The sequence below is a fragment of the Atractosteus spatula genome, chromosome 14, assembly GCF_055471065.1.
Source record: "Atractosteus spatula isolate fAtrSpa1 chromosome 14, fAtrSpa1.hap1, whole genome shotgun sequence".
NCBI classification, from domain to species: domain Eukaryota; kingdom Metazoa; phylum Chordata; class Actinopteri; order Semionotiformes; family Lepisosteidae; genus Atractosteus; species Atractosteus spatula.
In genome coordinates, this window is record NC_142719.1 from 19,662,645 (window position 1) to 19,690,515 (window position 27,871).

General features: G+C 41.9%; 1 protein-coding gene and 1 non-coding gene across 2 annotated transcripts in view; one reads left to right on the forward strand and one right to left on the reverse strand.

Moving 5' to 3' along the window:
- Positions 1 to 12,733, forward strand: part of syde1 (synapse defective Rho GTPase homolog 1) — a 36,578-nt gene extending 23,845 nt beyond the window's left edge. Inside the window, exons 2-8 of the mRNA XM_088933183.1 lie at positions 444 to 1,376; positions 2,021 to 2,773; positions 5,405 to 5,628; positions 5,929 to 6,055; positions 7,795 to 7,976; positions 10,121 to 10,352; positions 11,602 to 12,733. Coding sequence (XP_088789309.1) covers positions 444 to 1,376; positions 2,021 to 2,773; positions 5,405 to 5,628; positions 5,929 to 6,055; positions 7,795 to 7,976; positions 10,121 to 10,352; positions 11,602 to 12,047 — 2,897 coding nt within the window. The 3' untranslated portion in view covers positions 12,048 to 12,733. The remainder of the gene's footprint in view (positions 1 to 443; positions 1,377 to 2,020; positions 2,774 to 5,404; positions 5,629 to 5,928; positions 6,056 to 7,794; positions 7,977 to 10,120; positions 10,353 to 11,601) is intronic.
- A 9,284-nt stretch (positions 12,734 to 22,017) lies between these two features.
- Positions 22,018 to 22,099, reverse strand: trnas-uga (transfer RNA serine (anticodon UGA)). Its single transcript has one exon. It is a non-coding gene; the product is annotated as a tRNA-Ser (tRNA).
- Positions 22,100 to 27,871: the final 5,772 nt, after the last annotated feature.

The window sequence follows — 27,871 nt, forward strand, 5'->3', positions numbered from 1 at the left end:
AGTCGATTGACAGCTGTCAATTACAAGCATGGGGACTTACCGATACAAAACTGGCAAATCCCACCTGCATATATTGGGTTTGATTTCAAGGCACCGATTAAATTTTATGCAGTTTTTCTTCTTTTTGCGTTTTTACTTGCACAGTTCAGTGGTTATTGATTTTACCCAGATGGAAAACTGTCTTTTCCAGGACATGTTCACTTCCAAAAAATTATGGAACTTCAAAATGACACTGCAGCTGTAAATTACACAGTACACAATTAGGGCATGGTGCATTTAATGAAGAGGAACAGCAAGGATCATAAACAGCACATTCAAACTGTATCCAAGATGTGTGGATCACTTGATAGTAAATTCAGTGCTCCATTTTAAAATTGGCTTTTTTTGAGCTATGCAAAATTCATATTGACCACAAATTTAACACCTTTTCTGTTTGTCTGCAGACATACCATCAAAGACACTGCCTGATTCCTTGTCCGAGACCGATGTTGGGCAATCCCAAACCAGCCAAACAGTAGAAGAACCATGCAAACGAGGGACATTCATTACAGTTTCCAAAAAACAAAACTGGGCCAAGTGTTCAGCTGCTTGCAAGGACAATAGCTGCATACCTAGCACTGATGGGCCTCGTAGCCTAGGCTCAAGGACTCAGGAATTTGAAGGTTGTCAAGGAAAATCCCAGGTCTTGAGCCTCAAATCTGCCTGGTCAAGTTTTTCTATGACGCAGAAGTCTGTCATTGTAGACAGCAAGGAATGTGCCCAGAAAGCCTCTGAGATTCCACCAAAAAGAGAAGCAGTTTCCTACAAAGGTTCCTCAGAACAGTACTCATTCAGCTTAGGGGTCCCTGAGCTCACTAGGCCAAGCTTGAGCTACACAGACCACTGTGTGGCATCTAGTTCTGTGAAAATCACAGGTCAGGGCGCCTACCTCCAGAGCCTGGAACGAAGCAGCCGAGCCTGGGTTCTCTCCACAGGAAAACCCCAGGCATCCGATGAAGGCCTTCAGTTTCCTCCTAACTGTCTGGCAGAGTGGAAGCAGGGGACAGATGGGGAAAGCAAAGGGAATATTTGGTACAACCCTATCCCAGAGGAGGAGGATTCTCGCTGTGGGAAGATGGCAGCAGACTATGGCAATCCATGGAAAAAACGTGAGCTGGAAGGCTCCATGGACAATAAGAAGGAATGTTGGGCCCAGAAACGGGCTGGGATCATAGGGCAACCTAACAGGGTACCGAGAATTGAGAGACACAACAGTGACACCCAGGCTCTTGCAAGCAGCTCAAGTATTTCCAGGACTGCATGCTCTAATCAGCCTGCAATTTGTACCAAAGAGCTCACTGTGGAGAGCACTGGGACTCACAGGAATGACCATTCAGGTAACTTGCCTTCCTAATTTCTGCCACCATTTATGAAGATTTGTGGGAGGTGTTTATTTCATTAGTTTTGACACTTCTGATTTTCATGATTGTTTAATGATTTGCGGAATGTGACATGATTGCATCATGGCATTGTGGTTCATGGTCTTGAAAGGCTATTAAAATAACTGTAGCATTTTGATTGTCTTTATTTTAACCACTGGCCTGAAGGAGGTCAAGGAACAGACCATGTGCACACTGCTGTTATTAAATTTTGGACTGGTAGCTGTTTAGACCTGGCAGCACAAAAATCAAATCAGGAATGGGAGCTGACAGTGGCATTGAGCACATCTTTGCACTTCAAGCAAGAATTGAGATAAGTCATAGAATGCAGACAGTATAAAACAGCAGTCTAATTAATTCCCTGCAGCCCAGTGTTCCCACTGAGGTATATGAATAAAATATCACGCAGTTGAGATTTTGAGACTGGCAGAAAAAGTTTAAATGGAGATTGCTAGTTTTAAATGCAGAGAGGTTTTCTATCTTTCTAACAATGAAGTCTTGAGCTGCTACTGTCTATTGGGAATTCCAATTGCAGATAATAACTATTATATTGATGTGAAAGGCAGTGTTAAGGACACATCATTTTTCTCTCCCTTTCCCAGATGGTGCCCAACAGGCTGGCCAGTCGGAGCCCTCTGGTGCCAGTGGGCCCACGGACAGCCCCGGTACCCAGAAAAAGCCTGGCATGATGGATCGCATTAAGTCGCCTGGCACGGTGCGCCGGCTCTCCATGAAGATGCGCAAGCTGCCCGAGCTGAGACGCAAGCTCAGCCTGCGCTCCTCTCGCAGCCAGCGCCAGGGGCAAACGGAGGGCACCTCCCCGCCCAACGCCCGCAAGGAATCGGGCAATGTCATCAGCCGCTACCACCTGGACTCCAGCGTCTCGGCCCCCGAGCGGCCCCCCAGACGCTCTTCCAGGAGGGGCAAGTTGGCCAGCAAGGGGGGCTACCTGAGTGACGGGGACTCCCCCGAGCTGATCGCCAAGCATGACCCCCAGGAAGCTGCGGGGGTCCCCGATCCATCTGCTTTCCGCCCCTACAGCCTGGCCGAGCAGCCCCGGTGTGCCCAGAGGCTGTCGGGGCTGATGAGCGTCCACCTATACAGGCTGGAGGAGGTGAAGTCCCCCCGCGTGGACTCCAAGGAGGTCTTCTGCGCCATCCAGGTGGACGGGGTGACCCGTGCCCGCACCGCCCTGCTCACCTGCCGGGGCACCTTCCTGAGCCTCAACCACACCTTCAACCTGGAGCTGGAGCGTGCCCACCTGCTCAAGCTGGTGGTCTTCTCACGAGACCCCAGTGCCAGTCGCAATCGGGTCTGCTGCTTGGGGGCAGTCGCCATCCCGCCCCTTTTCAGAGGTAAGGCTGGGTTTCTCAGCCAGGGGTGAAACTGGAAAAGCTTAAAAACTCAAAGCATCATGTACTGATTGACCAGAGAAAGCACAGTTTTGCAGTTGGAGCCACTCTTTTAAAATGCCCAACGTCTGATTTTCCACTTTTGGCAAGCTGTGGCCAAAAATGCTCATTAACAGTTTGAATGGCGTTGATGAAGTTTAGATCACTTCAGAATGAATTGCAAGTGGAAGAAAGCCATTGATTTGAGATTATAGCAATCAAAAGTGAATTTAAGAGGGTGTGGTGACACAGCTCTTGGCTTTGAACCCTGAAAACTGTGGTGCCTTCTGTGTGCAGTTTGCATTTCCTTGTGTATTTTCTCTGGATGCTTCAGTTTCCTCCCACCTTTCAAGCATGTGCTACTGTATATCAGTTATTTTACAATATGTCTAAATTATCCCTGTGTGCATGCATGTGTGCTTGTAGTAGTTCAGGTGGGTAGCTGCGTCAGCATGTGTAGGCTGCAAAGGAACAATAGGTTTATTCCATGCTGAAAAAAAAGAAGAAGGAAAACACAACATTTCAGCCGTGGAGCCTTCTTGAGTTGTGAGAAAGACAAGGCAGTAAGCAAAGGTAATGTAACAGGAGAACAAAAGCTGGGAGAGAGGAGGAGCGAGAGGTGGGAGCAGGGGACAGAAAGAGAGCCCAATCAAGAGGTGTGAAGTCAGAATAGGTGTAGAGAGGTGTGAAATGAAACCTACAATGAATAGAGAGAATTTAGAAGAAAAGTAGTCTGTCGTTAAGAGAAGGGAGAAGGTGTGATCCTAGCTGCAGGATAATTTTGGTTTCTGTAGTCTTTCTGATGTATGAGTTCGGAAAACCGCCTTTGAGTACACAGACGGAGAGATTAGAGTGGTCATGGCCGTCAGAGATGAAATGAGAAACAATGGGCTTGGAGAGATCTTTAATCTTCACAGCCCTAACATGTTCTCTGAAGTGGTCTCTGAGTCTCCTTCCTGTTTCTTCAATGTAGATGGCTGGGCATTTACTGCAAGAGATACAGTAAATAAGGTTGCTGGAGGTACAAGGTGCCATCTGGGTGATCCAGAATTGTCCTGAGGGCCCTTGAATGAGTGTGGTGTTAGATGTGTACTTGCAGGTGTACACATGTGTACACTTGCAGGTGTGTGCTTGTGTAAGTGTGTGCCCTGTGATGTGCTTCTTGGATGAATTCCCAGTTGACATGACCCTCATTTTGCTGATAATAGATATTATAAAAAGATGATAAAGGTTAAAAGCAAGAGGAGGCTATTAGCTCTCTTCTTGGTCATTTTGCTGCTTGTGCCTTATTTAGACTAAGGCTGAGTTCCTGTATAGTACACCTGTGTCAATGCAACGGTCCCTTCTTAGCAGCTGTGCTAGTAGAAATTAAGCTCAAGAAAAATGTTGCTGTGTCCAGAATTTTTCTTATTGTCTTAGGAACTGGTGAGTTGTCGGTTAGCCATAATAGCTTGCGGTCTCATGTTTTATTAAAATATGCCAGCAAGTCTCTCTCCAGAGGGCTCTGGGAACATCTTGCAAATCAGATGGAAAAGAATTAATGATGTTTTATTTTTAGTGAATGTGGCCACAAGGCCTTTCAGGGGGTCAGTTTGGACTTTTTAAAAATAATTTCCTTGTTTTTCAAAACCCACAAGATCATCTCGTTTTAAAAAAGAGAAAGAATGGGTGCTACGTGACACAGGGGCAGGTATGAGCAAGGAATGAATATAAAATATTAAAAGAAAGAAGAATACATTCAGCAAATTCTAGGACACTCCTAAAAGATACATGTTGAAAAGGTGTTTATAGCTTCTCACAGGCAGTGCATACTGTACACAAGAGATTAATGACAAGTTTCCTAAGGAGTGTCTATGACGGTTCCAGAACGCTTTATGGAGAAAAGGTGGATAGATAACCTCACCTCCGGGTGATGTCATACACATGCACTACTGAACGGAGTCGTAAGTAAAAACAGAAAGAGGAACCAGGCAGCTCAGACCGATATTGCAAACAAAGATCAGCCCCAACTTTCTTCTAAAAGGAGATTTACTTTTTCTTCCAATGGTGAAAAGCTAAATGAGAAGTACTTGACAAAAGTTTATGCTAATGAGGAATAGGAAAGTTGGATTGCCTTGTCTTCATGGAGTTCAGGACTCTTTCCACTAAGCACTAAGTCACAATTAAGTACATAAACACTGGACAAAAACACGTTTTCTGTTTATGGGATCACTAGAATTGGTTAAATCTACAGTTTTATGTGGCGTGACAAGAGTTTATTGCCAAATCCAAGACTTTCAGAATGAAGCCAATCCGTTATCATGAATTGAGAAGTTTAAGAATTTGAAGTCGTGCATTTACAACTGAGAACAAGAGGTATTTTCTTACATAAAGGGTTTTGGGTGTTTGGAATCACCTGCCCAGCAGTGCTGCCAAAGCTGATATCCTTTCAAGAAACTGCTGAATGAGATTGTCAGATCAATCACTGGCTAGCAACCAGATACAGTATTTCAAGATATTTCAGCTGCAAGCCCACAGATAAAATGATTATGTTTTTGCAATGGTACACTTGCTGTATTTTTCAAAAAGGTGATGCCGTCTCTCTCTTGTCGTCAGGGTCCCGCTCCCAACAGCTAGCAGTGAAATTGGAACCTCGGGGGTTGCTGTACGTGAAGCTGACTCTTGTGGAGCAATGGGACACCCCAGCCAAGCCCAGTGACCAAGAGCCCAGGGTTTTTGGCATAGAGCTGCGCCAACTGGTGGAGAAGGAGGGTTCTGCAATTAAAGTGCCCCTGATTATCCAAAAGAGTGTCTCTGAGATTGAGAAAAGAGGTCTCAAGGTCAGTCTTTTAGATAAACTCCAGAAACCGGTATAGAAGGATATGTGTGTGTGTGACTCATGCGGGCCAGGGATTCTGCAGTGTTTGTAAGAACAAGACTTGCACTTCACTAGTTTGAAAACCTGTTATTTTAAGGTTTAAAATAAGGTTGTTACATGACTAGGTACAGGACTTGGAAAAACATTCAGTGACAGCCCATGAAATGAACTAAAACGTACGGAGGTAAAAAACAGTTTGAAAACTTTAAATGGAATAGTTGTAAGAATCCTCCTGTTTTTTTCTGTGTGGTTGGGTCGGCAGGTGGTGGGACTTTACCGTCTCTGTGGCTCAGCTGCTGTGAAAAAGGAGCTGAGGGATGGTTTTGAGCGCGACAGCACTGCAGTCACTCTCTCTGAAGACTTGTACCCTGACATCAACGTCGTCACAGGTAAGGGCTTGACCATTCATTGGCCTGGTCAGAGAGAATAAGACTTGTGTGTGGGGAGGACTCGTGCCTGATTCATCCAACAAAATGTCTGCATGTAGGGAAGGAGGTGCCCAGTAGTGTAGAGATTGCCAACTCAAATCTAGGTTTTGCACTTGAATTCAATTCAAGCTTTCTTATCCTCTGGGGAATATTTGTCTTACGGCAGGGTTCAACACAACAATACAACAAAAAGACAAACTTCACCAGCAAAGAATACAGTACAACAGTGTTACAGGACATACAGTAAGAGAGTTATTTTACATAGTTTGAGAGAGAGGTTGCAGAGGGAATGAAAGGTTTTCGGAGTCTGTTACCATTATACCCAGGGACACAGATGGGTCTCCCAGATGAGAGTAGTGGAAATTCACTAGTGGAGAGGGTGAGAGAAACACCATAGTGTTCTTGGCATTCTTTAGAACCCTGTGTTGGCAGAGGGCATTTACGGAGATTTATTTGATTTTCCCCAATTATTTTGGCAAGGCTTTGCATTAGCTATGCTTTTTAGATAAACGTAAGGGGATATGATCTAAGGAGATTTGGCAAATTTGTTTGTTTTGAGGCTTGGAGACAAAGTTGTTTTTTGCTGTTTTTTCAGTAGGTTTCGCTCTCTGTACATTTGAATACAACATGAATGCATGACTACCACCAGCAAAGGTGGTAATGTTTGTAATGTGGCAATGTTTGGCCCTGTAGGAGTGCCTATCTGTTCTATTTAGCCATCACTGTAGAGCATTGGATTATAAACAAGCAGCCAAGAAGCACTTACTAAAGTAGTGATTCTTCTGTCCATTTTCTCACTGCTTTATCCATTAGAGGTTCAAGGGGGAGCCAGAGCCTATCCTGGTAAGCAGTGGGCATCAATGTAGGATACACACAGACACAAACACAGACGTGCCCACACACACAAACCTCGGCCAATTTTCCCAGAAGCCAGTTAATGTATCAGTGGGTTGTTGGACTGTGAAAGAAACCTACATGAACACAAGGAGAACTCGTATACTGTAGCACCCAGGTCTGGAATTGAACTCAGGGCTTCAGCACTGCAAGGCAGCAATGATAACCACTGCACAACCACTGATACCCAGGTTTTAATATAAGAACATGAAAAAGGTTACAAATGAGAGGAGGTGGTCATTTATCCTCTCTAGTCTGTTTGGTAATTCAGAGTTAAATGATACAAGGATCTTACGCTGTCACTCCACCTACACAACTGAACTGAACATGTTTTAATCCCTGACCTGTGGTTGCCACTGTTCACTTGTTCTATTTTATTCGATAGCAGAATAAAAAATGATTGAATCCTAAGAAAAAGCAAAAATGAAAATTCCATAACATCTTTTTTTTGTCTGTCTCTGTGTATGAACATACACTGACAGAGCTGGCTTTGACCCTTAAGGTTTCCTTGTTAAAAAGCAAACTTTCTAGCTCGGAACGTACAGTAGCATCTCTTGTTTCAATATAACTTCTAAATTCACAGTGCTCTGTACTTATCCATCTTGGTCTGTGCACACATTACTGTTATTTTTCTTTCATGTTTTTCTGTAATGTACTTATAGTATGTCAAGAGGCATCAAATATCTAGCACGGTGTTACCTTACGTAAGAGTTTGCAGCTCGTGAACACCTGTGAGTGAGGCAGTCTGAGCTGGGAAGGGAGTCTTAGTGGGTTTGCTCTCATACAACTCTGTTTTTTTTCAACAGGCATTCTGAAGGACTACCTGCGTGAGCTGCCCTCCCCTCTCATCACCAGGACCCTGTATGAGGTGGTCCTGGACGCAATGACCAAGCGCCCCCCCAAGAGCATGCTCAGTAAGAGAGAGTCAGATGCCCAGCGCTCCACCCACACAGTCACCCTGTTAGACTGTCTGCCCGAGGCAGAGAAGGTAAGAGCTGTCTATTGAGAATCGGTATCAGGGGCTCACTCAGTTTCCATTGGAGGAATGGCAGAGGGAGGGATTTGGCAGAGGGAAAGGAGTGGAAGGAGAAATGGAGAGAAATGTTACCAAAAACACTGCGCCTCGGCCTCTTTACTGGGGTTTTCCCTGAGCCTCTGAGGAATTTTCCAGAACCTAATGTTCCTGTAGTGTTATAGGTCCTTTGGAGTGACATCCTAGCCCAATGTAACTTCTGTCTTGCTGGGAAGAGAGGCTCCCTGGATATTTGGAGGGACGTTGTTGCCTTTTACGCCATCTCCAATCCAGGAGGGAGTAAATGGGAATTTGGAGAAATGAGGGGCAGAGAGAGAGAGAACGAAGGAGGGATTCGGAGGAGTGAGAAAGTTGCTCTGTCATGCCTGCTTTGAGAAGCCTCATTCCTTTTCCTTCCCAAACATCCCAGACCTCTCACCCAACCAACCCCGACCCCCCCCCCCCTTTGCCTGGCAGCCTTGCACAGAACGGAATGTTACATTTCCCCACAAACCACTTCCTCTGCGATCTGTTTTTAGTGTTTGTTTAATCGGGTAATAATTTAGCTTTCTGACGACAAGAACATGCTATGCCTTCTCTTAAGCAAGCCCTTCTTGAGAAGAATTAATACTGAGAATATTTTCTTCCCTACTGCCAAAACCTCTTGGATTTGTGGGTTTTATGTATTTTATCGGATGGTATGTCCCACAGGAATGACAGATGACAATGTGGACGTATGCCGCTAAAGACAGGGTTGTGCTCAGCAGAGCTGCCTGACTTGATGACTGGAATATGGCTTTCTAACAACGGAGACACAGATTGACATGACACACGTTTCTAACAGTTGTAAGATTGAGCATTGCACTCTGGGTGCTAAACAGAGGAGAGCCATCCTTCATCCTTCTGTTTTCAGGTTTTTTGTCCAGTTTTAGTAGACTGGAATTATTTTTTAAATAAAACTAATTTTCACTTATTGTAACAGTTAACATGGAATAGATTGATGGCAAACGCATTGGGAAATCAACATTTTTATATGATTATGTAATTGCCCTGTGTCATTCTGCCCTGGAGTATTTGTAGAGCAAAACGGAACTCCATAAACACACAGCGTGATGTTCAAATGAAAGCAGCTACTGTATATCAGGCTCACTTGCTGGTAAGATCAAATGCCCCCCGTCCAGAGAGGTGGGAAGGAACCGCTCTTGAGAAAAATGGTTAAAAAATATTTCTTAGATGAAAAAAAAATTAGATGTCTTTTTCAGTTTAACCTTTTTATTGTTCACATAGCAAAGAAGTCAGAAGTGTGGCCAAGAGAGAAATAAATCTCAGTCTTAACTGTTTTACAAATCTAGACATTCGTTATCTAAGTCCCTCTCTTTCCCTCCTTTTCAATATTTTCTTTTGTGTCCCCCTCTCTCCATTTTCTTCTGCCACCCTCCTCTCTTTCTCTGGTCCCATCTCTAGTAGTAGAGAATATTCATTGCCATATTGTAGGATTTCATTGCCATATGTACAGTACATTGGAATTCTTATTCGCACTGATCTCTCAGGATATACACAGTACAGCAGACAACACAGTACAACAGAGAACACCACATAATGAAGACAGTACATTCCAAACATAATAATAATAACCTAACAATAAATATGTTGTGGAGGACGATAAATATGTAGTAGTGAAAAATAAACTTGCTAGCTGCTGGATTCTTCATCCCTTTCCCTTTTCTCCCCCCTCCTCTCTCTGTGTGCGTTTGTTGTCCCTCCCCTGTCTAATTCCTCTCCCCCCATGCTGTCCACAATTGATCTCCCTTCCTCTCTCGCTCCTCTTCCAAACATAGCTCAATTGTCCATTCCCCTCCCCACCCCCATCCCTCACACAACATGCGGTCAACCTACCTACAAGGCCTATCTGCCTTCTGTGGCCCTTCAACACGCCCAACTTGATACACACTTGACTTGATGCCCAAGGCCAGGCTCTTGGTTAACTGCTGTGTTTGTGTCTGCTCTGTTTGGTGCTTTGGGTTGTGCCTTGCACAAGATGGTCCAGACTGTGCACCTCTGAATTCCAGAAAATGCCAAATCGAAACGTCTGCCTCCCCTTTCTTCTCTCACTGGTCCAGGCCACACTGACGGTGCTCCTGGATCACCTCAGCCTGGTTGCGTCCTACAGCGAGTGCAACCGCATGACCTGCCAGAACCTGGCGGTGTGCTTCGGCCCCGTGCTGCTCACGCCCACCCAGGAGCCCTGGCGGCCAGGGGGCCGCAGCTTTGCCCACAGCGAGGAGATCGCCAGCGCCGTGGATTTCAAGAGGCACATCGAGGCCCTGCACTACCTGCTACAGCTGTGGCCACGTGAGTGTCCCGCGGGTCCGGTCCTTCCTTGTCGACAGGCTTTCAATTTCTACGAGTCCAATGCTCTATATTGCCTCATGTGATCCTCACTTGTAAATCACCTTGGCTCTATGTCTGTATCAGTGCTATTCTCTGAAGGTGTGCACAATCAGAACTGCCCTCTGTTTCTCATGCATGGATCCCACAGTGCCCATGTCAAGGTTAACATGTTTAGGAGGAACAATGCAGCTCCCAGTGGGAATCCTGAAAGTTCAACCGGCACCAAGCCACAAGTGGGTTCTGGTTTTCAGCCATGGCTCCAGTGCAGCTAGCTCTGTGGGTGCTCACTGAAATGGGAGCTGGTGTTTAGAGATTGATAGTCATACTGTAGGTAGACTGAAGCATCAGTTTCTGGGCTATTGGTCTTAGCCGTTGCTTCAAAAAAGATGTCTTGACTAGATGTCTTGAAGAATAATAATAATAATAATAGTGATTAAATGAGCATGTTTATTTGTTTAAAGCCCCCCTGAGGACTATGTTGTAGAACTCCAGTAGGGTCATAACTGTGCTGTGATTTACAACAGTGGTCATTTCTTTCCTGCCACCTGCTTAATTTCCTTTCAAATCCATGCAAGAAACCCAGGTGCCCCCTTGACTTGGCACAATCCGGTCAGGATATTTTTATTTCTAATGAATCAAACTTCCTTTAGTGCAGTTTCCTGCAATTTTCAGTTCCAGTCGCGTGTCCTGTTATGTGTGGGCTGGATCATTGTCTTTTGTTGTCGGATTCTTCTTTTCTGCTCAACAAGGAAAGCTGTACCACACTGTGATTGTTTATCCATTGTACATGGAGTACAGTGTTTGTTTACTGTATGTTTCTAACTGTTTTGTCCCTTGTTTTATTTTCACTGGACTGCTTAAGAAGACATATATATTTTAAAGTGCAGTGTGCAAGTTGTTTTATTACAGGCATTTTAGAATTTTTTGTGTTAATAAAAAACAGTCCTGGCACAAACCAAAATTCAAAAGCCTATGCTGTACCTTAAGGTTCACGGACCTTAGTGACTTTATTCTGTTTCTTTAAGAGTTTTTTTTTTCATCTGATCCCTTATTTCCTTAAGTGATCTTCAGAAGCAGGGCCAATTAAATTAAGAAGTAATTATTTTTCCAGGGCACTGGTTTGATCAGTACCCTGTGCAACCTACCAGAAGACTTTAGCTTGCCTTTCCCTGATAAATCTGAGCACTCTCTCTCTCATTCTCTCAAACAGTCCCTAAAGGACGAGCCCCTGATCCTCCTGACCCCGAACCTCCAGTATCCCAGAGTTCTTTGAGGAGGCGTCAGCGACCAGTGTTGAGGCTGGACCTGTCAAAAGACTCAGTGGTCTCCAGGAGGGGACGTGGCCGGTTGGAGAGCCCGCCCTGTAACCGCTACGCTGGTGACTGGAGCGTGTGTGGACGGGATTTCCTTTCTATGCCTGAGGCAGATTATGATGAAGTAGCAGGGACTGACAGCGATGAAGAGGAAGGAAGAGGTGAACTAGGAAAGAGGGACTGGGACCCTCAGAGGCCTCTGTATGTGAGTGACTTCACCCTAGACCCCCAAGACATTGACCTGGATGCCCCCTTCACCACCAGGCTCAGTCTGAAGGACTTTGACACACTGATATCCGACCTGGAGAGGGAACTGGGCAAGCAAATCAACATTTGTCTCTGAAAGGGTGGCCCCCTAGTGGCCATAACCAGAAATATACAGAGCATCAGTTGAAGAAATCTGAGGTTTTGGTCAACTGCAGTCTGAATTCCCACTGCTGGCATACAATTCAAAAATCATGACATAAGCAGGGGCAGTAATCTTTCACAATAATAAAAACAGAATTTACTCCCAGAAAGTAATCCTTTGTTGATCAAATAAAATAACCTAAATCAGAGAACATTTTTAAGCAGCTATCAAAAGATTTAAATTTAAGGATACTGTTGGAGCTTTCAGGAACTGTGAAAACATATCTAAAAAAGTATAGAATATATTGCGCCAAGCGATTAACTGATACAGATGTAAGATTAGAAATTCTGGAACCCAGTAATGAGACATAGCTCCTCTACTTTTTAAACTAAATTTAATTAAATGTGTGCAAAGTTTTTGCAGTGAGCTCCACAAATCCACTATTGCCAAAGAAGATTACAGATGTTGAAGAAATATCAACAAAAGAACACCTTATCTGCTCTTTGCCACTTATCTGTGGTTTTCTGGGTTACCATAGAGGTTATGTACTGTAAGTTATGTAATTAAGATAACTTGCGGAAAAGGAAAGCTGTGGCTCTAATTGTCCGCACCAGAGATGACTTTGGACAGAGAGAAGATGGGGGGAAAAGAAAATACCAAAAAATAAAAAAATAACCAAAGTCAAGGGCAATTATTCTGCTGTCATCAGAACTGATCAGCCTGGCCATCAGCTGTTTCTCTGCTGAGAAAATGCCAAAGGAAGACGACAAGCAAATTTAAACATTTGCTTCAGTTTTTTTTTCTCCTCCAAACTGTAATGTTGTGACTTTTCTTTAAAAAACAAAACGGCCTTTTGGACATTTATCTGTGAGAAATGAACATTTTTGCTTTTGTTCTGTCAAGATTTCAGGATGCTGATGGCAAAGCTGGTGACAACTCCAAGCCAAAGAGTAAATTCTTCAGCTTCAAAACCCAATATTCAAGGGTCCTCTTCTTGGTTTGACTTTATTTTATTTTTTTTATTTGATTACTATTAAAGCATTAAGAGAAAATGGGAAATACCTTACAGGTAAGAGAGCCATAATTCAATATGGTGGCTAAAATGTAATGTGTTGCATATTGGAATGCTGGTTTTTGGACTCACCTTTAACCATGGGTAATGGTGTTTAAATGAGTTTCTTTTTAAACTTCCATACGTGTCATTGTCAGGCTATTAGTAACTGGTCAGACCACTGCTCAGTGAATGTTTGGCTGGACTGCAGAACAGTATGAATAATACATGTTCCCCTGCCTTATTCCTCTCCTATGTTTTTAGTTTATACTTTTTCCATTCCCTTTGAGGGTGTATTATAGAACTGTTGTCATTTCTTCAGTGCCAGCTAGTCATTTCTTTAAAGAAAGACTTCAAGTTGAAGTCCAATTGGAAGGAAATGTGGTGGGGAAGTGATGTAACATTGCACTTTGTTCTGAACCCATTCAGTATTGTGATGGGTAAAGCAGTGACATAGTCTGCCCTGGTAGCACTATGTGCTTCCTTAAGAAGAACAGATCAGTCAAGCATAGCTGGGAAAAAGAGATGAAATATTCAAATAAGAAACAAGGAGAAAATAAAATTACAGGAAAAAGAGAAATATCTTCATAGAGGAGTTTTAAGAAAAAAAACAGAGCAAAGGACTTTTTGAGATCAATCATTTATTATAAAAATAAATGAAGGCCTCTGAACATTAAAAATGCAGTTTCCTTGACTGTTTTCACACCCAGATTTCCTTCTGTAAAATATTTAGTCTACTACCAAACCATAATTCTGCTAGACTCCTTTGATTGGAGGACTCAAGGACTTTTAAGTCTTACAGAATGTGTGCAAAGTCTGTAAGTATTTAGAGCCCTCAAACCTTCCTGGATTTCTTTTGAATGGGGGGATTTTAAGAGCATCACTGGCATCTCTCAGTGGAGACCTCATCCATTATGCATATCTGGAGCTAGACAAATTAATGTACAGTAGTAACTCATCTTTCAGGGTAAATTGAAAGTGCTGCTTTGCGAAAGGATTTCTGGATATGGAAATAAACTTGGAAACTGATGTTGATTTATATTTTATTGGTTAGAAGCTAGATGACATTGAAGTCTATAAGGTAAAAATGATGCTAGTGGGACCAAAGAACATGTACGATTCTTCAGTCCTTGTGGCTGAAATGGAGAAGGAGGGGATCTGTTGCACCAGTGTGGATTGGAAACAGGGTGTGAAATTATTGCACTGATTCCCTGGGTGGGATTTTCCCCAAAGCACAGATCCAGAGTGTCTTTGGTGTATGAATGCGAAACAAGAACAGGAAAAATCTCTGGATCATTTGGAACCAAAACCGATCAGATTTAAATTTTAAAATGAGACTGTAAGTCAAGGATTTGTAACAAGAATCTCCTAGATTTCAAGAACCAAGGTATTCGGAATTGTCAACCAGACTAACAATGTATAGCCACAGTAAGGTCTTGCTTTGGGAACAGTTCTGTTGCGATCCACACATTTATTACTATGCAAACTGACCAAATTCCTTTGCACACGTCTATCAGATTTTATTGTATTTGCTGCTTTTCATGTCTGTGCACGGTACATATTTAGGAAATGGTTTAATTTTCATGTTTCTATTTATGATGTCCAGTTTTACTTGTGCTTGCTCAGTTTTTCATTTACCCTCCCAAGGCTGGAAGGTTCCTCTCTTGACTTGTTTCACGCTCAGCATTTCCTTCCCTACAGGATGGAGAAATTTGTGCAGCAGGGCTAAAATCTGTCACTGGTGTGTCAGCACTGCAGAACGGTCTGGGCCCTAAAGTGCTGTAGTATAAATCAGAGACCTACCCTTCAGAACTCTCAACTGGGTCCACAGTCCTCCAGAATATGACCCACTGCAGACATTCCCCCTATCAGCACTTTCTAAATGTCAGTTCAGTACCTTGGCCAAATCCTAATTCATGTGACAACAGAGGCGAAGCGCTTTGCGAGTCTGAAACATCATGTATTTCAAATCTGTTTGGCGAAACTCGCCTGTCTGAGGGAACATTAAGGGTAAAGATAGCATGTAGAGAGGAGGTGGGAAAGAAGCACCCAGAGGGAGTGCAGGAGAGATATTTATGCGTAGGAGAGCGGAAGTGGGTGAGATTAGGAATTTGACCTCCTTCCGAACTTCTGTTAAAAACCTCTCTGGTTCGCTTGCTGGTTTACCAGAGCTGGCAGGGGTGTAATAAAACATGCCGATACGCATTAAGTCAAATCACAACTGCTCCTGTTGTGTGTTTTCCTCTCATGTGGCTATTTTTGCACAGTGATTCAAACTTGTTCCATCTCTGAAGTTTATCTCATTCCACTGCCTGTTGCGATGTATAGTAAGGCAAACGCCTCAGACTCTTAATTTTTTTTCTTTGTTACCAATCATATAGCACAGACACCGGTGAAACTGTATAGCCAGACAACATATTCCAGAACTATATGACAAGAAATACCATGTACTGATCAGAAATTGTGTTTTAATTCCATTATTTTACTGTCATAACCCCAGCCCCCATGCTGTGAAATTACCTTTCAGACTGGAGCTCAGAGAAGGACACAGACCCCTTTCTTCACTTTAACAATAAGCTTTGGGTCTTCCATCTTAGAAATGATTTTTGACCTAAACAACAGCAAAGAGGATCCAAGTGGCTTCACACCCCAGTGTTTACGTGACTCGTGCCCTCATCAACCGGTGGTCCACTTCACCCACTTCAGTCATTTTCCGTCAGATATCAGACGGAACCGTCTTTCCGTCAGACGGAACCGTCCTTGTAGATGAGATGTAAAACTGAGCTCCTCACTCTCTGTGGTCATTGAAAATCCCAGGTTGTTTCTCGAGAGAAGTCCTGGCCAAATTTCCCCCTGGCCTTTACCCATCATGGCCTCCTAAATCCCCATCTACAAACTGGCTTTATCACTCTGCTCCCCACTGATAGCTGATGTGTGGTGAGTGTACTGGTGCACTATGGCTGCTGTCACATCATCCAGGTGGATGCTGCACATTGGTAGTGGTGGAGGGGAGTCCCCATTACCTGTAAAGCACTTTGAGTGGAGTGTCCAGAAAAGTGCTATATAAGTGTAAGCAATTATTATTATTATTTTAAATGTCCTCTCTGAGGAGACGTATGACAAGTGAGCTTGATAGCACCCCTCTAGACATCTTTAAGTTTTTCTGGGGGTAGTGAACAGTTGGTACACAATATTGGGATGCTGTCATAAAAAAAATTAAAAATTACAAAGCTAATGTATGTGTTTAATACACAGAGCCTCACACTGCCAGTGTATACCTGGCCATTGGCTACAATGGGCACATTGTAACAGCAGCAGACAGATATAGTCAGTCGTTCCCTGTGGTGTCAGTGCACAGTGCTCCCTTTGAACTCACCTGATTACACCTGCAATGACTAGAAGACGAATATGTAAGGTTGGAAAAGAAAGGCCGTTGAGCACTGCTGTCTGATTGCAGTCTCAGAAAAGCCTTTCTCAGCACCACACATCAAAACTGCGCAATCCCATTAGTGAAGCATTGCGGTACGCGCGGTGCTGATAATCCTGATGGAAAAATGCTGATGGATCACGCCTGCTCCCTTTCGGGTTGTTTTAAAAGCCCATTTTTAGCTTGCTCATTGTGCATTGGCCAGTTCTCAAATCAAAATATCTCCCTGCAGTAGCTCTTGAATTTCCTTAGGAGACATGGAAAGCCCCTGAACTCATTAAGACCATGGGGCAGTGGCCCCATTAAGACCATGGGGCCACTGCAGAGCACCACGCCAGCAAGGGGACTCAATAAAGGAGGCCCGGATGGAGCTGTCTGACTGCAGGACTGCAAGCATACAGTACATGCATACATTGCCTGTGTTGCCTTGCCAGCTAAGACCCGGTCATTTTCCAGCAGGAATCTGCCAATCTATTGGCCCGTTCCTTGGGGAATCCTTGTTGTGGTTGTCCTATGACATAGCTCAGATTCGGATTTGGCAATTCTAGATAAGTAGGCCTAACCTGCACTCAAAACAGGTGCCAGTATGGACTCGGCCACCTGGACATCTGGGTTGAGCCTCTGCTTTAACAGGAATGTTGAAACTCCAGCCTTGGGAGGTTATACAAAAACTCAGACGATGGGTGAAAAAAGGAATCCAATGGCCATGTAAAGGAAAAAGTACCTGCTCCTCTGTTGTGAAGGTGTCTTTGTGAACAGTGTTAAATCTTCAGTATTTTAACTTCCTTTGCTATTTGTATTGTTTAGTTGTATAAACAGTATTTTGTGATATTGCACAACTATAATAAGCACTTATGTTTATGTATACTATTCTTTTTTGTAAATGAGTACTATGCCATACAGTGTTACCAAACAACAAATAATTATAATAATAAAGCACATTGTTATTATGTTGAATACTAATTTCAGATTGGTTGTAATCTTTAAGGATTTTAAATTAAAGCCAATGGGATTGAAAGGATACAAAACATGTTTTGGTGACAAGAGGTACATTATCTGTCCACGTTTTTCACTGCCATATATAATTACAGAAAAATCAACCCTAAATCTTTTGCAATTTGCCTTCACATACCATGTGCTTTCCACTGAGACTTGCTCAAAATGCCCAAAATGCTCTTGGACATACTGTATGTGCCAGACAAGGATAAAAAGTTCTGCTTTTTAACCATCCTAAACACACTGTAGTACGATAGAACAATAGTACAGATTTTGGATCATACACACTATAGGGGTATCTTTCTAAAGCAAAATAATCCTATCTTCCAGTAACAAGGGTAGGAAGATGCAGGAGACTCACACTCACACAAGCAGGTTTAATTAAAATTGATTAAAGCAAAGACAACTCTTTATGGGCATCACTAAGAATCACAATATCTCCCATCTAATTATTCACGTGAATCAAAATACTTCTGAGCACAATGACGTGTTCTTTGCTCTCAATTAATTTTCTAAATGCGTTTGAAAACATAGGCCAACCCACAATTACAGACTGTCAGCAAGAGAAAAGCACCGAGTAACAGCATTGTGCCGCTGGTTCTATTATCAAATGTTTTTTTTTCATATGCAATTAAAAATCAATTTTTGCATTGGCAAATATTGTCTGTCATTGAAGAAAGGAAACAATTACAATCCTTTCTCCTCTGTGAGATAGACTTGTTACATTTGAAAGAATTTAATAGTCTTTCTGCTTAACGGGTTCTTGGATTTTAGAAAGCAAGCAGTATGGGCACAGACTTGTAAAAAAAATCCAACCATTGCAGCTATACTAACAAGAGTCATCCAAATACTAAATACTGTATCTCTTTCTACAAGTTAGACAAATGCAGAAAAATCCAGTCAGCTACAACTGATTTAAGCAGAACTTGCTAATTTTTTTTGCATAATACGTTCATACTTTAAGTGGATTTGTAATGATCCAAGCTTTAATGGGTTAGACAGGGATTTTCAGATTCTGGAAACATTAATTTAGATTATTCTGTCATTTTAAATATGTAGTCTGGAATTGGAGGCAACTCACAGACCATCACCAGTAAATAACTGGTTGAGTATGTAGTCAGATCCCAGACTGGATACTCTCTCTGAGTCACACCTAGACAAACTCAAAGTGCCAGTTCCTTAAAGGAAACTGAAGTTTTGAGAATCCTGGAAGTGCAATGCCACATCTTACACAAGACCTGTTGCACAAGTATCTACAGTCTAGGAAACCCTGCAGTGAATGGTGAACCCATGGTGTTGTCTGCTTCACCTATGAGTGATAAAATAAAAAGGTCAGGGCGCATTGGGAACAAACTGAAATGAGGCTGAAATGGGCGAAGAGGGTGTCATGAGTTTTGATTTTAAATTAAATACAAGCAAAAGCATTTTGACAATTCTGCCAAAGTACAATGCATTTCAGTAGCCTAGCGTAAAGGAGATGAAAGCAAAAGTCAATCTTTCTGCATCAGTCAATAACGATTACAAGCAACCCTTATTACAAGTATGGAAAAACCTTGCCCTTGATGCCTTTTGAACATTAGCCTTGAAGATGAAAGAGGGGTGCTTTACTGCACTTTGCACAATGTTTTTTACTGAAAGGCTGGAGAACTGAAATTACTTAAGAAATGCAATAGATAAAGTCATTATTAGGACTGTTAAGGGTTCAGTTAGGGCAGCATGACGGGACAGTGGTTAGCATTGCTGCCTCAGAGCGCTGGTGCTCTGGATTCAGTCCAGTACCTGGGGTACTTTCTGTGTGAAATTTGTGTATTCTAGATATGTTTGTGTGGGTTTCCTCCCTCAGTCCAAAGACATGCCGGTACGTTCATTGGCTTCTGGGAAAACTGGCCCTGGTGTGTGTGTGTGCTTGGTCATTGAGCGTTTACCATCCTCTAGTGGCTAAAGTCGGCATTGCCTCGTCAGCTGGCCACACCCTGTTATCTATTCTTCGATCTTTAATTTAGTTCAAATTCTTTAATTTTTCAATATTACTGTTCCTACGGAAGCTGCTCCCATGAAGATAATTTTCTCGTAATTTTTTGCGATAAAGTTTTTTTTTATCTTGATGGCAGGGATGTGCTTCTGTAAGTTCCCTACATTTTCACTATGTAGTTCCATTTGTAATATCTAAGCATAAACTATAATCGTATTACAGTTCAAAAGGATAAGTTTATTCCATCTGCTTTTTGCATTTTAGATCATAAAAATATTTTTCCAATAAAATGGTTTGGGATAAGGCAAAACTATAAAAATCACATATAAATTGAAGCCATTCAGCCTCTCTTGCTTATGAATTATAATGACCTCATTAATAATAATAATATAATAAACTTTATTTTATATAGCGCCTTTAAAGGTGGCTTCTCAAAGCGCTTTACAGGATGACAATAACAATAAATAAGAAGAATACAACAATAAATAAGAAGAATACACAAGATAAGACACAATTACAATTACAACAATACAACAATAACAATAGAGGAGACCGTGGAAGGTGGTACTAAGAAGAGCAGAGGGGTGAAGAATGGGACCAGTTAAGAAAAGGCTTTTCTGAAGAAGAAGGTTTTGAGTCTGGATTTGAAGGAGTTTAGAGAAGGTGACTCTCTGATATCCTTGGGCAAAGAGTTCCAGAGCTTGGGGGCATAACAGGAGAAGGCCCTGTCACCCATACAATGTAGATGGGCTTGGGGGACAGTAAGGAGAGCAGAATTTGAAGAGCGGAGGTTGCAAGGTGGGGAGTAGGGCGATAATAGTTCAGACAGGTATTGAGGTGCCAAGCCATGCAGAGCCTTATAGGTGAGCATGAGGATTTTAAAGTCTACGTGGAATTTGACCGGAAGCCAGTGCAAGGACTCCAGGATAGGAGTAATGTGAAGACTTGCACTAGACCTGGTCAGGATTCTGGCTGCTGAATTTTGGACATACTGCAGTTTGTTCAGGGTAGATTTAGATACCCCAGCGAGTGGAGCATTGCAGTAGTCAATTCGAGAGAATACAAATATGTTGATCAGCTTTTCAGCCACAGTTAATGATAGCATAGGGCGTAGTCTTGCGATATTTCTAAGGTGAAAAAAAGATGTTTTGACAGTATGCTGCACATGTGGGTCGAATGTTAAGCCAGAATCGAATATAACCCCAAGGTTTTTCAATTTAGATTGAAGCTCAAGTACAGAGCCATCTACAGATAGGGTTACAGGACTGGCTTTACGAAGTTGATGGGGGGTACCAATAAGCATGACTTCAGTCTTGTCGCAGTTAAGATGAAGGAAGTTTTGAGTCACCCAAATTTTTATGTCAGAGATGCAATTACATAGAATAGAGACAGCCACATCAGTGTCAGGTTTGGTATGGATGTATATTTGAGTATCGTCGGCGTAAAAATGAAAGCTGAGGCCATGTGATCTTAAAAGCTGACCAAGTGGGAACATGTAAATGCTGAAGAGCAAGGGGCCCGGTATTGAGCCCATTGATGGGCAAATCTTATCCATGTCATACCTTCAACACATAATCAGGTACGTTTGTTTCATAACTACAGAACTATTTGTGTTAGTAAATTTTTTTGTCTTAAGTGATTTTCTTTAATTACCTTTAGGGTGTGCAAGTGTCCATGTTTAACTGTTGAACATTAGGTAGAAAAGTACTTGTCAATGACTTTTTAGACCTTGAATACTTATATCAAGGCCCATTGTAGTGTCCTATGTCCAAGACTAATGGAATTTAGTTAGAATAGTTTGCAGTGCAATAGATTTCGCTCTTATAGTAAACATTCTGGAAAACAGAGAGTTAACATGATCATTGAACTAGTGAAAGTTGGAGGTCTTTTCTCCCTGGTGGTACTGAATCTCTGAAGATTCAAGTTACATAACGGCACATCCCAGGCAGAGTTCTTAAGGTATAAGTTAGAGAGAGCCCTAACAGCCAGTATAAAAACCCAGTGTAACTTTACAGTCCTAAGCATCATACATATAAACAACATCAGTCTCTAAACCCAACTGCTAGCCGAATTCACTGCCTTCAATTCCAGCTCAGCAGTCCCAGATGAAACCCACGGTCCTTTACAAATGAGCAGTAGCACAAGACAGCAAATAACAGAACTACAAGAGCCCCAGATCTGAAAAAATCACTAGATGCCATTCAAATAACTATTAACCAAGGTTAAGAGAGATTACTATATTAGCCATATATAATTTCTTGCATTAATTTGTCTTTTCACATACCCCAGCTAGCTCTCCATGAAGCACACAGATAGGGAGAGAGAGAGAAGCTTGGGGTCAGAGTATAGGGTCAGCCATTTATATGGCACTCCTAGAGCAGCTGGGGTTAAGGGCCTTGCTCAGGGGCCCAACAGAGTAGGATCCAGAGCACCAGCCAGCCATGGGATTTGAACCCACCACTTTCCAGCCACAGGCACAGATCCTTAGCTACAGTGCCACCACTCTGCCCAATGTTATTGCTGCAAGCAGGGTTCAAACCTGCACAGGGAGACCCCATTGGATTTCAAGTCCAAAGCCTTAACCACTCGGCCATCACAGCACACATATAGTATATTGTAGGTTACTTCATAAAAATCTCATAACCCTTATTAGCACAGTGGTTGTGGGGGTTATTATGATAAATATGTACTGTAGTGTGCTGACAGAGGAATGTGGAATAATGAGATCAGAACAGACAGCTGGAAGTGGTCCAGAGACCCTCCTCTGGCCAAACAGTATCTGCTGGTCAAATCTACTGTAAAGTCAGGGCTGCAGAAAACTGAGGGTGCTTGAGGAAAAGTAAAATTTTGATTACAAACCAGAAAGTTAGGGATGGTTGGGTAGAAACACCAGGTTTCACTGCAGGGGAGAAAGACTCATTAGAGTTACCAAGAACCCCTCTGTGACAAGAAAAACATCTTTAAAATCTCAGGAACGTTTTAATTGCAAAAACTGAGTTTTAAATGTGTTTTACCTTGTTAAATTTATTAACCATTTTGTCTTTCTGCAGAAAATTGAATATCCATTCATACTGTCCTGGATGAAGATACTTTCCAAGTGGAGCAGTACAAATATTAATATTGAATAAGCATACGAGATTGGAGACTTGACCCCTCTTTCCGTTTGGCAAAGGGCAAAAGTTTTTTGTGTACTGCAGTTCTGTTACTTGATCGATTTAGTTCAGTGGTGCACTCAGAGGTATATAAGAGTTTCTGAGTTAATTCTGAGCTTTCGCTTACTTTAAAGTGAACTAATTACTTGATTCATTGGACCATTTGTTACTTTTACTTCCCCTTAGACTTAAACAAGTCATTTGAAACAATTGAATTTCCCTGCTGTTTTTTGCCTCTTTGCATGTTCTTCTCTGTGTGTGGTAAAGTACAAGAGTGTACTTATAACCGAGTCTTGTCTTAACAGTCCTGTCCTTCTCAGACCACCATTCATATTTTCGTAATAGGTGCATTAAAATCCTCTGTATTTGACTTATAATATGCCCCCACATTGATGAGTACAAGCAGTGTGCTTGGGGAGTAGGAAGTAAGGTCTAGAATTTGATTTCATTTCATATTGCACTCATGTACAGTACTTTGTGCTTGAAGTATGTTATCCACACTTCACATCTTTTACTGGAATATACTGTATATTTTGTTTGGATAGTAGTTAATATTACTGCCTTGCAGCACTGGGATCCTGGGTTCAATTCCTGGATATTATCTGAGTGGAGTTTATATGTTCTCCCCATGTTCACATGGGTTTCCCTCTAGGTATGTTCCGGCTTCCTCCCACAGACCAAAGAAATACTGGTAGGTTCATTGGCTTTTGGGAGAATTGGCCCTGGTGTGAGTGTGTCTGTGTCTGTGTGTGCCCTGCTATGTAATGGTGTCCCATGCACGTGTATCTCACCTTCTGCCCCTTTGCTTTCCAATAGGCTCTGGCTCCCTGCAGACCTGAAGTGATTAGAAAATGGATGGATAGATTTTGCCTGGACAGGTAACAGTAACAGGAAAAACAGCAGAACTGTGCAGGATGAGAGCAACAGAATTTGCTAAACTGGATCACAAGGGGAATGATGATGGGTGAAGATCTTGCAAATACAGTCTAATGATTCCAAGGTCCTCTGCTTGGTTTTGTCTTATAACATCTGTCTGTGTGGAGCTTGCATGGTCTTTTTGGGTTACGCATGGTTTGGTAACTCTAAACTGTCTCATTGGGAGTTTGATCACTGGTCTTGAAGTTCATGAACTTTTTGTAAAGGTTCATAGGCTAGAAACATTTAAGATAGGGTAAAGTGGTTCATCTCCAATAGCTTGCCACATCTTTGAGTGTTATACATACAGTACATGCTGCTTTCGAACCTAATTGCACTAAGTGCTAAAGTATGTTGGTGAGCAGCTGATCTTGTCTGTACTTATTTTGTAGATGTAGCTGCCAGCAGCATGCAAAATGAATTGCTACAGGGGTATTCTGAGTGATGTGCATCTGTTTGCAGCCAGTGCCTTGATCAGTGTTGCTTGTCTGCTGGCTTTGTAGCTGAGTGAATCAGAAGGGGGGACTGTTCAGGGGCTTGGTCGATACTCTGTGTTTGAGCTATGAACCAACCCATCTATTAGTAGACCAGTGTTATTCATCTTCTTATTTGAACTTTGCTTAGTTGGCTGGCTTTTTAAAAAAAAAAACAACAGAAAACATAGAAGTAAAATATTTCAAATGGACTGCCATGCTTTTCTGTTGAGTATATGTCAACTAGAGCAGCATCACATCTGAGTAAAAAGGAACCTTGTGGGGTTTATCTTTTTCTGGATTTACTTTAGTTTTTAAAAACAAAATTGTTAATAGAAATCCAAATAGGTTAAGCGAGTGTGTGTATTCAATATATCATATTACAATTTTGCATTAAATATTCTGCACTAGAACTAGAACCTCCTGAACAGCGTTATTAGTATTCCAAGTCATGCTTTTTTCACACTTCTGCTCTTTTTATCTTAGCTTAAGTGAAGATTAAATGCAAATCTGTATTTTGAAAATGTTGGGAGAAATGGGAGAACGGAAGTTACAGTAAAAGGTATATAATAATAAACTTTATTTTATATCAAAATTTAAAATAAAGTGGCTTCTAAAAGCATTTTTCTGTAAGAAAAAAAACACACATTGAGAGGAAACAGAAGAATTACATAATTACCTTAAGGGTTTGCAATACAATAGAAAAGCAAACAGGCAAACACAGAACCAGTTAAATAAAAGCCCTTCTAAAGAAGAAGGTTTTGAGTCTTGATTTGAAGGTGTTCAGGGAAGGTGACTCTTTGATATCTTTTGGTATAGAATTACAGAGCTTTGGGGTATAGCAAGGGAAGGCTCTGCCACCCATGTAGACGGGCAAGAGACCAGATGATTTTGAACACAAACCCTGATAGGAATCCAGTGCAAGGACTCCAGGATAGGAGTAATGTGATCACTGGCACAAGATCTGGGCAATATTCTGGAATCCAAATTCTGGACATGCTGTAGTTTGTTCAGTGTGGATTTAGATAGCCCTGTGGGGCATTATAGTAATGAATTTGAGAGAAGATGAAAGTGTTGACCAGCTTTTCAGCAACAGTTAAGCTGAAAACGTAGTCTGGCAACATTTCTGAGGTGGAAGAATGATGTTTTTACAATATGTTGCATATGTGGGTCATGCAGGGAGGAGGTGTGGTGGTGACGTGGAGAGAATGATTAAAAAAACACATTTATTGATACAACAATGACAGGGTAACTGAGAAGTGCTGAGTCTGTGAGATTGTAATGCAGTCTCACAGTTCTCTGAGCATGTAATGGGAAGGGACCATGAACCTGTTTCTAGAACTTCACATGCCCAGCAACCCTATTGAAGTAAAATCTTGGTTAACCTTTACTCAAGACACTGGGCAAAGATCAATGGACTCAAACCATAAACCGTGCAAAGATATCTTCAAACTGACATTGAACCAAATAGGACTTGCTTGTTGCTTTGCTTGTCGGAAAACAAAAAACAGTGCTGCAGGATGATACAAAAATATTTTACAGCATGATGTGAAATGTCTTACTGCTAGTTTCTATTTGTGTAAAACACTTGTGTATTTTCAGGCAGAATGAAGGCTGTGTCATTGTCCTTGCCACCATTTTGAAATTACAGTCACGTTTTGCTCTCTCACATACACGGACATCTTACTTTTTTGTATGTGTACGTCTTTCAAAGTTTCATCTGGTTTTCATAAGTGCATGTTAGTTTGTCTCTCTGTATACAGTACTGTATGTGTGAATATGTGTGTCTGCCTGAATGCGGATCTAACCACATTTCTCCTAACTCCTACAGACTCCTACAAACCCCACAATTGAAATTTCAACTGTGGTGGTGGAAGCCTGAAAAGTATAAACATGACAGTGGGGGACTCAAAATTACATTCATGGCCTCCAGGAAGAAAAAAAACACTCCAAAATCTTTACATCACTTTCAATAACAACTTATCCAATTAAGGTCCCCAAGGAGCCAGAGACTATGCTGGAAATAGAATGGGTGCAAGGCAAGCTACATCTGGGCACACCGCAGGGCAGACAGATACAGTAGATACTTTATTGATCCCGTGAGGGTAATTGCAGTGCAACAGCAGCTTAACACAGACAACATAGCAACAGTGTAACGAATGATACAATAATAATAATACAATACATACACTACAATCAGTACAGTGAGAAGTGCACTAAGAAGAGTTACTCACAGTCCAGAACACACAAAGGACAAACCAGAACAAAACAGTACACAAAAAGTTGTATTGCACAATATAAATATAAATTTAAATGTATTGCACAAGTCCCTGGCATATATTACACAAAAACGGTTGTAAATGGGAGAAAGAAAAAGAACAGATGTATCAGTTTACTGTTCAGTCCAGAAACAGGTCACTGTCAATGTTGCCTCTGCCCAGACGCAAGGTGGATGCAGTGTACAGTCTTATGGCAGAAGGCAAGAATAACCTCCTGTAGCACTCCCTGTCACACCTTGGATGGACACAAAGATACAAAGACGCACACACTCACACAAGAGCCAATCGATTTCAAATTTCAAAACCAGCTACTGGTGAAGGATTGCTAGAGGATGTGAATGGAGCTACAAGACTGTAGTTTAAAGGATCTCCAATTTGCCTTAATTTTATCATGGTACAAGTTCTTCACAGTATGTTACTAGGCAACCATTCTATAAGTGGCCAAATCCTGGGCCCTTCTTGTGCATTGTCCATCCATCTATTTTCTAACCGTTTCGTTCTAATTCAAGGGTGGGGAAGAGCCGGACCCTATCCTGGTAAGCAACAGTTATAAAACCGGATACACCCTGAACAGGATGCCAGTCTATCAGAGGTCACACAGACACAACCACTCACACTACGGCCCATTTTCCCAGCAGCTAATTAACCTAACAGTATGCTCTTAGACTCTGGGAGGAAACCCAAATGAAGACAGCAAGAACATACAAACGTCAGACTGATAGCGTCCCAAATGTAGACTTGAACCCAGGGCCGCAGTGCTGTGAGGCAGCACAACTAACCTCTGCACCACCATTCCACTCTGTTCTGCATTGTAGTTAATGTTAATTAAAAGTTTGAACTGTCCACTACCAGCACAAATTCAGATCCTCTTGACAGGCCATGATGACTTCTATGTAAGAAGACTAAGGGAGGACTACTTGGTGTGTATTTTAATAATGGATTTAATTGTAGTTCCTTTGGCTGTTGTTATGTTGGAATATGTGTGGTTTAATGTGTAGTTTTATTTGACCATGTGTGAGGATGTCTGTTCAAGTCCCCCCTTCCCTGTGTGTGACTCACTGTTCTGTATGATTGCTGGTGTATGTGGTTCACTGCACTCTGCGACTATTTTGAGTTTGTGTGCCTGACTGCTCTGAATGACTTTGTCGCTCTGTGCTATTTTTCCATCAGTACTGTTCTGCTTGGCTGGGACACTCTTATAAAAAAATGTTTTAATGCCACAGGGATGAAATAGAGGAAAATAAATAACAATAAGAATAGTCTGTCAAACAAGCTTACAGCTGCTTTGTGAGCAATGGTTAGATGAAAGTGTTCTCTGGGTCTTAGAATTATTGCATTTTGATCTAGTCAGCTAATCATTTTTCTTACATAAGTAATTCAGACTTTATCTAAAAAGAATACTGCTTACAATTTGTATCTTTTGTGGCTCACATTTTTCAATTTATGAGAGAATTTTCAGATTGCTTTCCGATGTGATCAAAAACTTAATTTCACCACAAGACACAAGAATTGGGTTAATATACAGTAAGTGATGCATAAACCTTTTTAACTGA